Source organism: Barbus barbus (assembly GCF_936440315.1).
Source record: "Barbus barbus genome assembly, chromosome: 2".
Classification (NCBI taxonomy): domain Eukaryota; kingdom Metazoa; phylum Chordata; class Actinopteri; order Cypriniformes; family Cyprinidae; genus Barbus; species Barbus barbus.
Genome location: NC_136730.1, coordinates 35,880,983 through 35,895,315, shown reverse-complemented (window position 1 = coordinate 35,895,315; position 14,333 = coordinate 35,880,983). Strand labels below are relative to the sequence as shown.

At 40.4% G+C, this 14,333-nt stretch overlaps 1 protein-coding gene across 1 annotated transcript in view; it reads right to left on the bottom strand.

Moving 5' to 3' along the window:
• col25a1 (collagen type XXV alpha 1 chain) overlaps positions 1-14,333 on the bottom strand; it is a gene marked incomplete at its 3' end in the record, with an annotated part of 457,976 nt that overhangs the window by 91,293 nt on the left and 352,350 nt on the right. The window contains exon 11 of the mRNA XM_079435639.1: positions 12,242-12,286. Coding sequence (XP_079291765.1) covers positions 12,242-12,286 — 45 coding nt within the window. The remainder of the gene's footprint in view (positions 1-12,241; positions 12,287-14,333) is intronic.

Below are 14,333 nucleotides of genomic sequence, written 5' to 3'. Positions count from 1 at the left end.
CCCCTGGCCTGTGAGAGGAGATCTCTCCTGACTGGAACCCGCCACGGGGTGCCCTCGAGGAGAGAAATCAGGTCCGAGAATCATACTCGGCCCAGCCAGAACGGTGCTACTAACAGTAGACTGACCTCGTCCCGGCGCACTCTCGCCAGAACTCCCGGGAGCGTACAGACGAAGCCTCGGCCAAGTTTGTACCATAGCGTCCAGTCCCAGAGGAGCTGGAGGAGCTAGAGAGAACCAGAGGGGACATTGTGCTGACTCTCGAGTCGCAAAGAGGTCCACCTGTGCCTGGCCAAAAACTCTCCAAATCTGCTTCCCCACCTCGGGGTGAAGCATCCATTCCCTGGGCCTCTGCCCCTGTCTCGACAGGACGTCTGCTCCCACATTGAGATGCCCAGGAATGTGCACAACTCTCAATGATAGGAGCTTGCCCTGGGACCACACAAGGATCTGGTGTGCCAGCTTTTACAAGGGGCGCGACCGCAGACCTCCTTGGTGGTTGATGTAAGAGACCAGTGCCGTGCTGTCGGTGCGCACCAGCACGTGGTGATCTCTTAGGTCTGGGAGGAAGTGCTTGAGTGCAAGGAACACAGCTAGGATCTCTAGCCAGTTGATATGCCACGTCAGGTGGCTACCACTCCACAGACCGCGGGCAGGGTGGCCACTCATGACCACACCCCAACCGGTGAGGGAGGCGTCCGTCGCAATTGACACGCGGCGACAAGGAGCTCCCAGCACCAGGCCCTGAGACAAGAACCAAGGGTTCCTCCACATGTCTAAGGCACGAATACAGCGTGACACTTAGGGAAACCCCCTTGGTCTTGAGCCACCACTGTAGGGATCTCATGTACAGCAGGCCGAACGGGATCACGTTGGACGCAGCTGCCATAAGCCCAAGCAGCCTCTACCACTGCTTGACAGTGAGCGACTGGCCCTCTCGCACTCTCATGACTGCCGTGAGGATCGACTCGATCCGAGCAGGGGACAACCGAGCCTGCATCGTGGTCGAATCCCACACCAATAAGTGGTTCTCTGAGCTGGAAAAAGCGCACTTTTCTTGGCGTTTAGTCTTAACCCCAAGTCTTTCATGTGGGCGAGAACGACATCTCGGTGCTGAATCGCCAACCGCTCTGATCGAGCAAGGATCAACCAATCGTCGATATAATTGAGTATGCGGATACCCTGCTGTCGCAACGGGACCAGTGCCGCATCCACACACTTGGTGAAAGTGCGGGGTGAGAGTGCTAGGCCAAAGGGAAGAACCCGATACTGGTACGCTTTGCCCCCGAAAGCGAACCTCAGGAACTTCCTGTGAGAAGGAAGGATGGAGACATGGAAATAGGTGTCTTTGAGATCTATCGTGACAAACCAGTCCTCAGACCTGATTTGAGACACGACCTGCTTGACAGTAAGCATCTTGAACTTCAGTTTTCTGACTGAGCGGTTCAGCAGACGCAAGTCCAGTATGGGCCTCAGCCCATACTGACCAAATTTTTATTTGACCAAAGATTGAGCTCTGGTGAAGATATCTAATTTTGTTCACAAGTTATAGCCTTTATTATAAAATTGGACCCCACTTTCGAACGTTTTGGCGCACCTTTGCGAAATTTAGTAAGTTGAAATTTCAACTTTGTTTGATAATTATTGATATTCACTGTCAAGAGAATGTTTCTGCAGTCGTTTGGTTCAGATTGGGCAAAAAACCTAGGACTAATTCGCAAATGTAGGTTTTGGACATTTTTGCGGAAAATTTTGCGGAAAAACCGGACCTCGCAGGGCGAATCTAATGTCGTGTTGACCCAAGGATTCTAAAAATATAACATTGAGTCTACGATATTTGAGTCTACGATAAGCGGTCTAGGAGTTATGAACGATTTCACGTTTCTGTTCACTGTAGCGCACCCCATAGGCTGATTGGGGCGAGTCTTTGCGTCAGAGTAGCGAGCCAGACTACTACCATCTGACAAACTTTCAGCTCTCTAGGCCATACAGTTTGTTCTGCACAAGTTTTTGTTTACATATCGTGTGTATACTGTGTATATTTATTATGTATATAAATACAAACACATGCATGTATATACTTAAGAAAAATATTTTATATTTATATATTAAATATATTTTTATATAATATAAATTATCTGAATATAAATATAAAAATGTAAATAAATGTATTTTCAAAATATATACTGTATGTGTGTGTCTTTATATACAAAATAAATATATACAGAAGACATACGTATATTGTGTAAACAAACTTATTTTGGATGCGATTAATCGTTTGACAGCACTAATATATATATATATATATTGTGACGAGTCGGCTGCCTCCCCCCTGTCCATCATCACCACCCCGTCCCGTATTCGCCGCCCTTCACCAGTCTCCCGACGGGAGTGGGTGTGTGAGAGAGGAAGGGCGCTGAACACCTAACATAGGGCTGGCGGCGTGTGATGAGGCGCACCTGATGTGAATAGAGCCTCATCACCGCCGCCGTTTAAACGCCGAGCGCGCCTCTCCTCGAGAGACCGGTCTCTTCCCCGTGCATGCACGCTGGTGTCCTCGTGGGTCCAGGAAGGGAGCGTCGAGGAGGACTGCCGCACCCGTTAGGCGGCTGACGGGCCAGGATGCCGGGCCGCCGAGTCCCCCAGAAGCGCCAGGAACCTAAGAGATGGACGAAGCCGCGCAAGAGACGCCGCCGCCACTCGCTCCCAGCCCCGAGAGGGGAGCGCGTGCGGCCACCGGACTCCGCCCCTTCCCTGGACCCTTCCCTGATGAACACTACCCTCCTTCACTAGTCCCGCGGCACAACGAGGACACCAGATTCCCCGTTTATTTGGACACTTTTCCCCTTGGACACTTTATTTTCCCTTTTTATTGTTTAATAAAAACCTCTCCGAGGCTTGACGCCACGCCCACTGTGTCTGTCGTTGGCTCCTCCCGCCACAGTGGTGGAGAATGCGGGCAGGCGGAGCCTAGACAGCGCAGTTGGGCAACATCAGATGGCGTCATCCCCTCTCGCTCGCAAGAAGCCGTCGAGCCCGTACGGGGACGGAGGAAGGACGGGGACAGCCTCCCAGCCACCAAAGGGGTAAGTGACGTTCTTTCTATTTGTCATTTACCCTGTGGCTGGTTGAGGCTGATAACTAATACCCGGTTCCTCTGTCCCGGTTCCGGCGCGGTGCGAGAGGGAGAGTTGCCCGGAGAGGAATCCCTGCCGACCGCTGGAGCCTGGTTGAGGAAGATAGCACTCCCGCGTGGGCGGCGACCCTCAGATGGGGATGTCGCTTGGGGGGGGGGGTGACGAGTCGGCTGCCTCCCCCCTGTCCATCATCACCACCCCGTCCCGTATTCGCCGCCCTCCTTCACTAGCCCCGCGGCACAACGAGGACACCAGATTCCCCGTTTATTTGGACACTTTTCCCCTTGGACACTTTATTTTCCCTTTTTATTGTTTAATAAAAACCTCTCCGAGGCTTGACGCCACGCCCACTGTGTCTGTCGTTGGCTCCTCCCGCCACAATATATATATATATATATATATATATATATATATATATATATATATATACACACATGTATGTACAGGTGCATCTCAATAAATTAGAATGTCGTGAAAAAGTTCATTTGTTTCTTGTAAGTTATTTCAAAAAGTGAAACTTTCATATATTTTAGATTCATTGCATGTAAAGTAAAACATTTCAAAAGTTTTTTTGTTTTAATTTTGATGATTAGAGCTTACATTGGAACCTACAATATTTACATTTGAGTTTCAATTAATGACCATCCCTACAGTATAAATTCCGGGTATCTTTTGTTCTTTGAAACCACAATAATGGAGAAGACTGCTAACTTGGCAATGATCCAGAAGATGAACATTGACGCCCTCCACAAAGAGGGTAAGTCACAGAGGGTCATTACTGAAAGGTGTGGCTGTTTACAGAGTGCTGTATGAAAGCATATTAAATGCAAAGTTGACTGGAAGGAAGAATTTGGGTAGGAAAAGGTGCACAAGCAACAGGGATGACTGCAAGCTTGAGAATACTGTCAAGCAAAGCTGATTCAAACACTTGTGAGAGCTTCACAAGGAGTGGACTGAAGCTGGAGTCACCACGCTCAGACTTCTTCGGGAAAAGGGCTACCAAGCCACTTCTGAACCAGAGACAATGTCAGAAGCGTCTTACCTGGGCTGTGGAGAAAAAGAACTGGACTGTTGCTCAGTGGTCCAAAGTCCTCTTTTCAGATGAAAGTTAGTTTTGCATTTCATTTGGAAATCAAGGTCCCAGAGTCTGGAGGAAGAGTGGAGAGGCACAGAATCCATGTTGCTTGAAGTCCAGTGTGAAGTTTCCACAGTCAGTGATGATTTGGGCTGCTATGTCATCTGCTGGTGTTGGTCCACTGTGTTTTCTGAAGTCTACAGTCAACACAGCCATCTACCAAGAAATTTTTAGAGCACTTCATGCTTCCTTCTGCTGACAAGCTTTATGGAGATGCTGATTTCAATTTCCAGCAGGACTTGGCACCTGCCCACACTGCCAAAGGTACCAAAAGCTGGTTCAATGACCATGGTGTTACTGTGCTTGATTGGCCAGCAAACTCGTCTGATCTGAACCCCATAGAGAATCTATGGGGTACTGTCAAGAGGAAGATGAGAGACATCAGACCCAACAATGCAGATGACCTGAAGGCTGCTATCAAAGCAACCTGGCCTTCCATACCACCTCAGAAGTGCCACAAACTGATCACCTCCATGCCACGCCGAATTGAGGCAGTAATTAAAGCAAAAGGAGCCCCTACCAAGTATTGAGTGCATATACAGTACCGTAATTTCCGGACTATAAGTCGCAACTTTTTTCCCACGCTTTGAACCTCGCGGCTTAAACAATGAAGCGGCTAATATATGGATTTTTCCCGCTTTCAAAATAAAAAAAAAATAATAATAATTCTGTGACGTGCTCAGTTTTTTTGGCTGCATGAAGCTTTCATTAGACCAATGAAATTGCCGAACGGTTTAAGGTCAAACAACTTTTTGTTTACTGTTTAGATTAAATCGAGCGCGCTCAAACTTCCCATCATTCTGATTATGGTAGTCATTTTGTCACCCTCATCATGGCAAACACACAAAGAAATGCATATGATGCAGCTTTCAAGTTGAAGGCGATTAATCTCGCTGTTGGAAAAGGAAATAGAGCTGCTGCACGGGAGCTTGGTCTTAATGAGTCTGTGATAATATGTTGGAAACAACAGCGTGAGGAATTGACTCAGTGCAAAAAGACAACTAAAGCTTTAGGCACCTGCGGCTTATAGACGAGCGGCTTATTTATGTTAAAAATAGTATTTTTTTAAAAATTCAGTGGGTGCGGCTTATATTCAGGTGCGCTCAATAGTCCGGAAATTACGATAAATGAACATACTTTCCAGAAGGCCAACAATTCACTAGAATACTTCATAAGACCAATACAAAAACATTTTTAATTTGTTGAGATGTAGGGGGTTTTCATGAGCTGTATGCCAAAATCATCAATATTAAAACAATGTGTGTGTGTCAATTACATACATACATACATACATACAGTCCTGTTCGCTACTACAATAGGTCCTGAGGTAACATCCAATTTCTTGATTGAGTCTCTCCACCTGACCATTAGACTCAGTATGATATCCCGAGGTGAGGCTGACATTGATGTCCAACTGCTTGCAAAACGCCTGCCATGCCCTTGAGGTGAACTGAGGGCCCTGGTCAGACACTTCAAAGGGGATATATTGCCCTCCGAAGGGCACTTCGGAGTGAAAACAATCATGGCCGCCATATTGAAGTGTCATTCCAAACCTAAGTGCTTAAAACTTTGGAATAAAGGATTTCGAAGGGTACAACTGATGGACACTTCGGGCCCCCGTGATCCTTTGCCCTGATTCTTTCCATGATGATCCTGCCTCCCACTCAAAAACTTTGTGAAGCTGGGAGATAAAATATTCAAACGAAGACTGTATGCGAGTGTCACTCTCCCGGACAGCGGATGCCCAATCTAAAAGCTTGCCCAGTTAAAAACGACATTACCACAGCTCATTTCTTGGATTCTTGGTTATAAGTTTTGGGTTGACTAGTGAAGAAAATCTTGCATTGACGAATAAACCCTCGACATAGTTCTGGTGAGCCATCAAACTTGTCAGGTAAAGCGAGTCTTACCGGACAGCTTTGAGAAGTGGAGAGAGAGCAGATGTATTGCGTGAGACTGTCATTGGCATTTCTCAGATGCACCAGCTGTTCCTGACATCTGTTGAGCAGCTCACTTTGGTAGGCGAACGCCGCTTGAAGCTGAGAGACTTCCGCTGGATCAATGTTTGGCAAAGTATTCTGTGAGGATGCCGTAGGCGACAACATGGAGCCAGTGTAAGATCCAAATGCAAGAAGTTTATTAACACTCAGCAAACAAATCCAAATCACAAGGCTGTATCGTAATAGGTGAGACAGGCTGGTTACAAGCAAACGTGAAGTCAGTTCAACAAGGCAGAAACTGTAATCCAAAAGGCAGTGGTCAAATAAGGTAGGCACAATGGTAATAACAATAGAGCAAAACTGGATGAGAAACGCTTGGTAAAGCAGTAAGAACTGGCAATACATCGCAGTGGGTATATGGGCCTGCATGGTTTAAATATGGTGCCAAACAGGAAGTAACCAATGAAGAAACAGACTGTCAGTATTCGGTGTGGTTGCTACCAACTTCATTCGTTACAGGTGAGCTCAGCAACATAAAAAGGCCTGGACAGAGGACAACAGTGGTGGATGATCAGAGAATCCTCTCCACGGTAAAGAAAAACCCTTTCACAACAACCAGCCAAGTAAAGAACACTCTCCAGGAGGTAGGCATGTCACTGTCAAAGTCTAAAATCAAGAGAAGACTTCGCAAGAGTATATACAGAGGTATATACAGGGTTCACCACAAGGTGCAAACAAGGCCAGATTAGACTTTGCCAAAAAAACATCTAAAAAACCCAGAACACTTTTGTAAATGCTCAAAGAAGAAAATGATCTAGACCAGGGGTGTGTCAAGTGATCACAAGCGAGACTATGTGTGCTCCAGAGCGGGACCAAAATTCCCCATGGTTAGTATTACCGTTTCATATTTCAGTTATCATTATAACCATATTTTATTACAGCGATTTGAACAACTGATGATAAATAAATAGGGTAAACGTACCTATTAAGCTCACCAAAATCTACATTGAGACATTTTTAGTGCACAAGATATTGGTTTCGGTACAAAAAGTTATGTTAAAATAAAATATGAATCTCTCACATAACAATATTTAATTTTATTTTAAATGACAAAATAATTTGAATGAAGATATACATAATTAAAACAAAAAGTCTGGCTGTGCTTAATGGATACATTTGTGTACCCTTTAAGCACACCCCTGTTCCCATTAAGCTCACATCATGTTTTATTAAAAATTCTTGTTTATTTAAAAAAAAAATTTATTTGAAGGTACAAAGTCAATCAAACAAACAAACAAATAAAAAAACACTAAAATCAAGCGACAGGGCATTCAATTTGATCAGTTATATATTCATAGTGAACATCAAGACTAGTCCACGTTCAGCTAAATAATACATATTGAAAAATTAAATAAAACACAAAACATTTCATTCATGGGGATGAACAGAAACAAAGCGCGCATTTCTTTGTGAGTTTGTTGTGATTGGAAGGAATTTAAAGTCAGCTAGTGTGTGATCCTCAGTCTTTTAGTGTATGATGGCCAGTTTTCCTTTGTGACCATTTACAAAGTCGTTAAGTGTATGATGCCTGGTGTTTTAAAAATTTGTTCACATTTTAAAAATTGTGTAATTTATTTCAGGCTTTAGTTGCTTTTTTCCTGGACAGATACGACAGGTTTCTGATGGACGACATGCCTCTTTCATCTTTGGGCATAAACTATAGTTATGTCTCGATTTTGTCATCTTAAAGCTGTTAAAATAAGTAATTAGACATTTTATAAAGATTAACTTAAAGTGATAACGATCAGTTAATACAGGTCCTTTTCAAAAAATTAGCATATTGTGATAAAGTTCATTATTTTCTGTAATGTACTGATAAACATTAGACTTTCATATATTTTAGATTCATTACAACACAACTGAAGTAGTTCAAGCCTTTTATTGTTTTAATATTGATGATTTTGGCATACAGCTCATGAAAACCCCCTAATCTCAAAAAATTAGCATATCATGAAAAGGTTCTCTAAACGAGCTATTAACCTAATAACAGTTATCATTATAACCATATTTTATTACAGCGATTTGAACAACTGATGATAAATAAATAGGGTAAACGTACCTATTAAGCTCACCAAAATCTACATTGAGACATTTTTAGTGCACAAGATATTGGTTTCGGTACAAAAAGTTATGTTAAAATAAAATATGAATCTCTCACATAACAATATTTAATTTTATTTTAAATGACAAAATAATTTGAATGAAGATATACATAATTAAAACAAAAAGTCTGGCTGTGCTTAATGGATACATTTGTGTACCCTTTAAGCACACCCCTGTTCCCATTAAGCTCACATCATGTTTTATTAAAAATTCTTGTTTATTTAAAAAAAAAATTTATTTGAAGGTACAAAGTCAATCAAACAAACAAACAAATAAAAAAACACTAAAATCAAGCGACAGGGCATTCAATTTGATCAGTTATATATTCATAGTGAACATCAAGACTAGTCCACGTTCAGCTAAATAATACATATTGAAAAATTAAATAAAACACAAAACATTTCATTCATGGGGATGAACAGAAACAAAGCGCGCATTTCTTTGTGAGTTTGTTGTGATTGGAAGGAATTTAAAGTCAGCTAGTGTGTGATCCTCAGTCTTTTAGTGTATGATGGCCAGTTTTCCTTTGTGACCATTTACAAAGTCGTTAAGTGTATGATGCCTGGTGTTTTAAAAATTTGTTCACATTTTAAAAATTGTGTAATTTATTTCAGGCTTTAGTTGCTTTTTTCCTGGACAGATACGACAGGTTTCTGATGGACGACATGCCTCTTTCATCTTTGGGCATAAACTATAGTTATGTCTCGATTTTGTCATCTTAAAGCTGTTAAAATAAGTAATTAGACATTTTATAAAGATTAACTTAAAGTGATAACGATCAGTTAATACAGGTCCTTTTCAAAAAATTAGCATATTGTGATAAAGTTCATTATTTTCTGTAATGTACTGATAAACATTAGACTTTCATATATTTTAGATTCATTACAACACAACTGAAGTAGTTCAAGCCTTTTATTGTTTTAATATTGATGATTTTGGCATACAGCTCATGAAAACCCCCTAATCTCAAAAAATTAGCATATCATGAAAAGGTTCTCTAAACGAGCTATTAACCTAATCATCTGAATCAACTAATTAACTCTAAACACCTGCAAAAGATTCCTGAGGCTTTTAAAAACTCCCAGCCTGGTTCATTACTCAAAACCGCAATCATGGGTAAGACTGCCGACCTGACTGCTGTCCAGAAGGCCATCATTGACACCCTCAAGCAAGAGGGTAAGACACAGAAAGAAATTTCTGAACGAATAGGCTGTTCCCAGAGTGCTGTATCAAGGCACCTCAGTGGGAAGTCTGTAGGAAGGAAAAAGTGTGGCAGAAAACGCAGCACAACGAGAAGAGGTGACCGGACCCGGAGGAAGATTGTGGAGAAGGACCGATTCCAGACCTTGGGGGACCTGCGGAAGCAGTGGACTGAGTCTGGAGTAGAAACATCCAGAGCCACCGTGTACAGGCGTGTGCAGGAAATGGGCTACAGATTTTGCATGTCATTCGGAAATCAAGGTGCCAGAGTCTGGAGGAAGACTGGGGAGAGGAAAATGACAAAATGCCTGAAGTCCAGTGTCAAGTACCCACAGTCAGTGATGGTCTGGGGTGCCATGTCAGCTGCTGGTGTTGGTCCACTGTGTTTTATCAAGGGCAGGGTCAATGCAGCTAGCTATCAGGAGATTTTGGAGCACTTCATGCTTCCATCTGCTGAAAAGCTTTATGGAGATGAAGATTTCATTTTTCAGCACGACCTGGCACCTGCTCACAGTGCCAAAACCACTGGTAAATGGTTTACTGACCATGGTATTACTGTGCTCAATTGGCCTGCCAACTCTCCTGACCTGAACCCCATAGAGAATCTGTGGGATATTGTGAAAAGAAAGTTGAGAGACGCAAGACCCAACACTCTGCATGAGCTTAAGGCCGCTATCGAAGCATCCTGGGCCTCCGTAACACCTCAGCAGTGCCACAGGCTGATTGCCTCCATGCCACGCCGCCTTGAAGCAGTCATTTCTGCAAAAGGATTCCCGACCAAGTATTGAGTGCATAACTGAACATAATTATTTGAAGGTTGACTTTTTTTGTATTAAAAACACTTTTCTTTTATTGGTCGGATGAAATATGCTAATTTTTTGAGATAGGAATTTTGGGTTTTCATGAGCTGTATGCCAAAATCATCAATATTAAAACAATACAAGGCTTGAACTACTTCAGTTGTGTTGTAATGAATCTAAAATATATGAAAGTCTAATGTTTATCAGTACATTACAGAAAATAATGAACTTTATCACAATATGCAAATTTTTTTAAAAGGACCTGTATTTAAAGTCTGTTTACATAGATGGTTAATGTGGAAGAGCTTAAATTTTTTATATATTTCATGTAATATTTATTAAAATGACAAGATTTTGCTAAATAAATAATCTAGTTCATGTATTAAGTTCATACATTTTAATATGAACAACTATTATTAACAATATCTATAAAATTATTATTTTTCTTATTTATGTCACACTGTAGCTGTGTGATTTTCATAGTAGTGCACCCTTTAAGCTCACCTCAAAATAATATGAAATCTTTACAAATTACAGCACTGTAAAATGACAGACCAGCAATAAACTGTCAATTTATAATATTATGGATGTAAAAGTACAAGCCAGTAATGCCTGTGAAGTAATATGTTAGCGTAGCACACAATCTTCTACAGCTAGTCAGCTAACTGTGTTCTGTAGCATCTGGGCTATGTTGCTAAACCTATCTTTTGGATCTAATGTAATTATTTCCCACATCCAAGTTCCAGGTTACAAAATGTTACTTCTGCAGTGCGCTGTGGCATGCTTTATGCGTGTGCTTTATTAAAGGCTCATAATAATGATTTAAATGGTTTATTAATAAACAAACGATTAGTCGACTAATGCTTAAAATTAACAACTACTAGTCGACCAGAAAAATCCTTAGTCGAGAACTGACCTACTATTTTATATTTAACATTAAAAATGACAATTAAAAATTACTTGAAAACCACAAAAAAGATGACTTCACTTTGAATGTCAACTCCATCATTGGCCCGTCACCACCATCAGACAGAAAATCGTACAGTGGTGACATCTGATGGTGTTGACAAGTTTGGCACTTCTTTCACAAAACAAATGGAGTACATGTATTAGACTTTTTTTTTTTTTTTTTGGTAGATGCTAGATGCTAATAGAACTTGCGTCAAGAGAATAAAATGATCTAAATAATTCAAATAATTACCTCAGAAATTGGAAGAAGGTGTTGACATATCATGGTTGTGACACAGGAAATATTAACGTTAGGATTTTAAATATTCTAAAACCATAAAACTAACCAGAGCCTGTTGTTTAGAGTGACAGCTGCCCCTGATGTACTCTGATTTTTTTGTTTTTTTACATTTTAATGACTGTCTGACGGCGTTGACAAAAAGTGAGGACACAGCTTTGAAACCTTATGAAACATGCATATGTCACTGAAAAACAACCTTGTTTTGATATGAGAATATTATTAAGTGTTGCTTTTGATAAAACAAGCTCTTTTTCATCATTTAAAAACATTTTTCTCCATTTTATAGCATATGAATAATTGAACCCTTCTCTGTGGAAACACTGTTTTAGATGTAGTGAGAAGACAATAAGTGTCATAGATTTTAGCTAATAAAGATAAAATTAAACTGAAGGGGATAATTGTGTTAAATACATTTTCTTTGATCCCAAATAACATTTACAATTGAAAATATTTTAATTTTTAAACCTAATAGCAGTTACCATTGCTGGACATGTTTGTCCCATGTCTCAAGAATCAGTGTCCTGTAATTTAAAAGTGTCTAAAGGCAAAAACAGGAAACTTACTGTGTATTCAAAAGATTCATAAGATTTTAAAGGAAGTGAAGATAACTGTTATCTTACCTTCATTCCATCGATACCTGGAATACCAGGTGGCCCAATGGAACCCTACAAGTGAAAATTACATATTGTCATTAGATATATTTAAAATAAATTACATATTGGCATTTAGATAAAGACATGTTTCTGAAAAAAATTAATAAATAAACACTTAGTAGTATCATTACAAAAAAATAAATTAAAAAAGTCTGAAATGCTCACAGAATAGAAAAATACATAAAAGTTTTAATGACCTATAATATTTTTAAAAATTATTTTAATGAGCTTGTAAGCAGTTGTAAAATAATTACATAAACCTACATTGCCACAGTGCATATCAACTGACTCTATACATTTATTTGCCATTCAAAGTGATGAAAACGGAGTAAAACATGGATTAGGCTTAAAAGATTTCTTATCCTATGATCTAGTGGTCAACCTTAGAATTACAGCCTTCATCTGTCAGTTGAAATGTCTGACAGTTTATAATTTGCTGTTTGGACCCAGAGAATCATAAATTTATGAAACTAAGCATGTTTCCTCAGAATGACTTGTTCTTCACACGTACAAAATTTTTGAGGTGTTTGGACAATGCAGTGAAGAAGATATACTGTAGGATATACTTTTTTTTTCCTTTTTTCCTTTTTCTTCTGTTAATTTAATAAATCACCATGGCAACACTGTTCAAGCTATCCAAAAGCCGTTAGCAATTTAGGTTCCTCAATGCCTTGGCATCAAGTAGACAAAGTTTAGTGTGAATTGACTGTTCGCAAAGAGCTTGATTGACAGGCGATCTGACCAATCAGAACGCAGATATTATGTGCCGCCGCTGCTATCCGCCATCTTGCCTGACAGGTCCATAGAAATCTAAAATTGAAACTTTTTAAATATAACTAAATATAAAAATGTGCAGAGGGTTAAGCGGTGCTGTTGTTGGCTGCCATAGTAACGGCAATAAGCTAAGGAATTCCTTTAAAATACTTGTTTTGCATACCAGAAAACCTGTTTTGTCCGGCGCTGTATGCATGGCTTGCAGCGCTTAAGTTAAAATACTGAGTGTGAAAGAAAAAAAAAAAAGTTAAAACGTGTGCTCTTATCATTCTGTGGACAAAATCCCATGAACTTTGCCCCGAATGGGAGCTTTATATGCACTTTATATGTACATATGCTCATGTTTTCAATGCAGCTATCCTCACGTCACTTCATGTCATCTTCCTACTCATTAAACTGACAGGTCCTTTACTACAAAAAGACGGTCACTGCAACACTAAAGTGATGAAACCATGGCGCCGTGTGCTTTTTTATACAATTTTCATAGGTTTCACGTTATATTGTCGCTTGTCGGCTCATAAAACATGTAAATGTGCATGCCCAGTAACCTTAGCTGCAGCTGTAACTTATCCCTTCTAGCCTTAACCACAAATCAGACAGGAGAGTAGATTAACTTCGGTGGACTTAAAGGAACAATATGTAAGTTTTTGCCACTAGAGGTCACATTTTCAAAACAATAACAAAGGTGAAGTTTGATGATGCTATGGAGGAGGATGTTCACGGATGAGGTAATGAATTAATTTTTTATTACCTGTACCTTCCATAGTTATTAAAACTTCAAATAAATTATACAGAATGCAAGCAAAGAACGTTTACACTGTCAAAGAACATTATGACTGACTTTGGTCTAGCGCGAGTTTAAGCACTCTCAAAAGAACTCAATTATAATCAGTAAAGCTGTCTATACACGGTTTTATGAATGAATCTCTCACATCATACGTACATCTGCACTTTGTTGTTTATGATGAGAGAATTCGTGTGAGAGCTGAATTCAGTCGGAGACGCGTGCGTGCAGTAAACAAAAAAACTCATCTGAATGCCTTTGATTGGCCATTGCACTCATAAGCTCAATGGACTCGTGTGTGACTGGTTATAATGCGCAACACTGTAAAAAAATGCTTAAAAAATCATGGTGCAACATTTAGCAGATCTAAATTTAATGCTGCGGTCAACACTTCATTTCATTTTCATTTTATTAGCGACAGCCGTAATGGATTTAGTTTAACTGTACAGCAGCATTTGTGTCTGTGTGTTGCCATAGTTTCTACAAGGAAACTGAGGATAT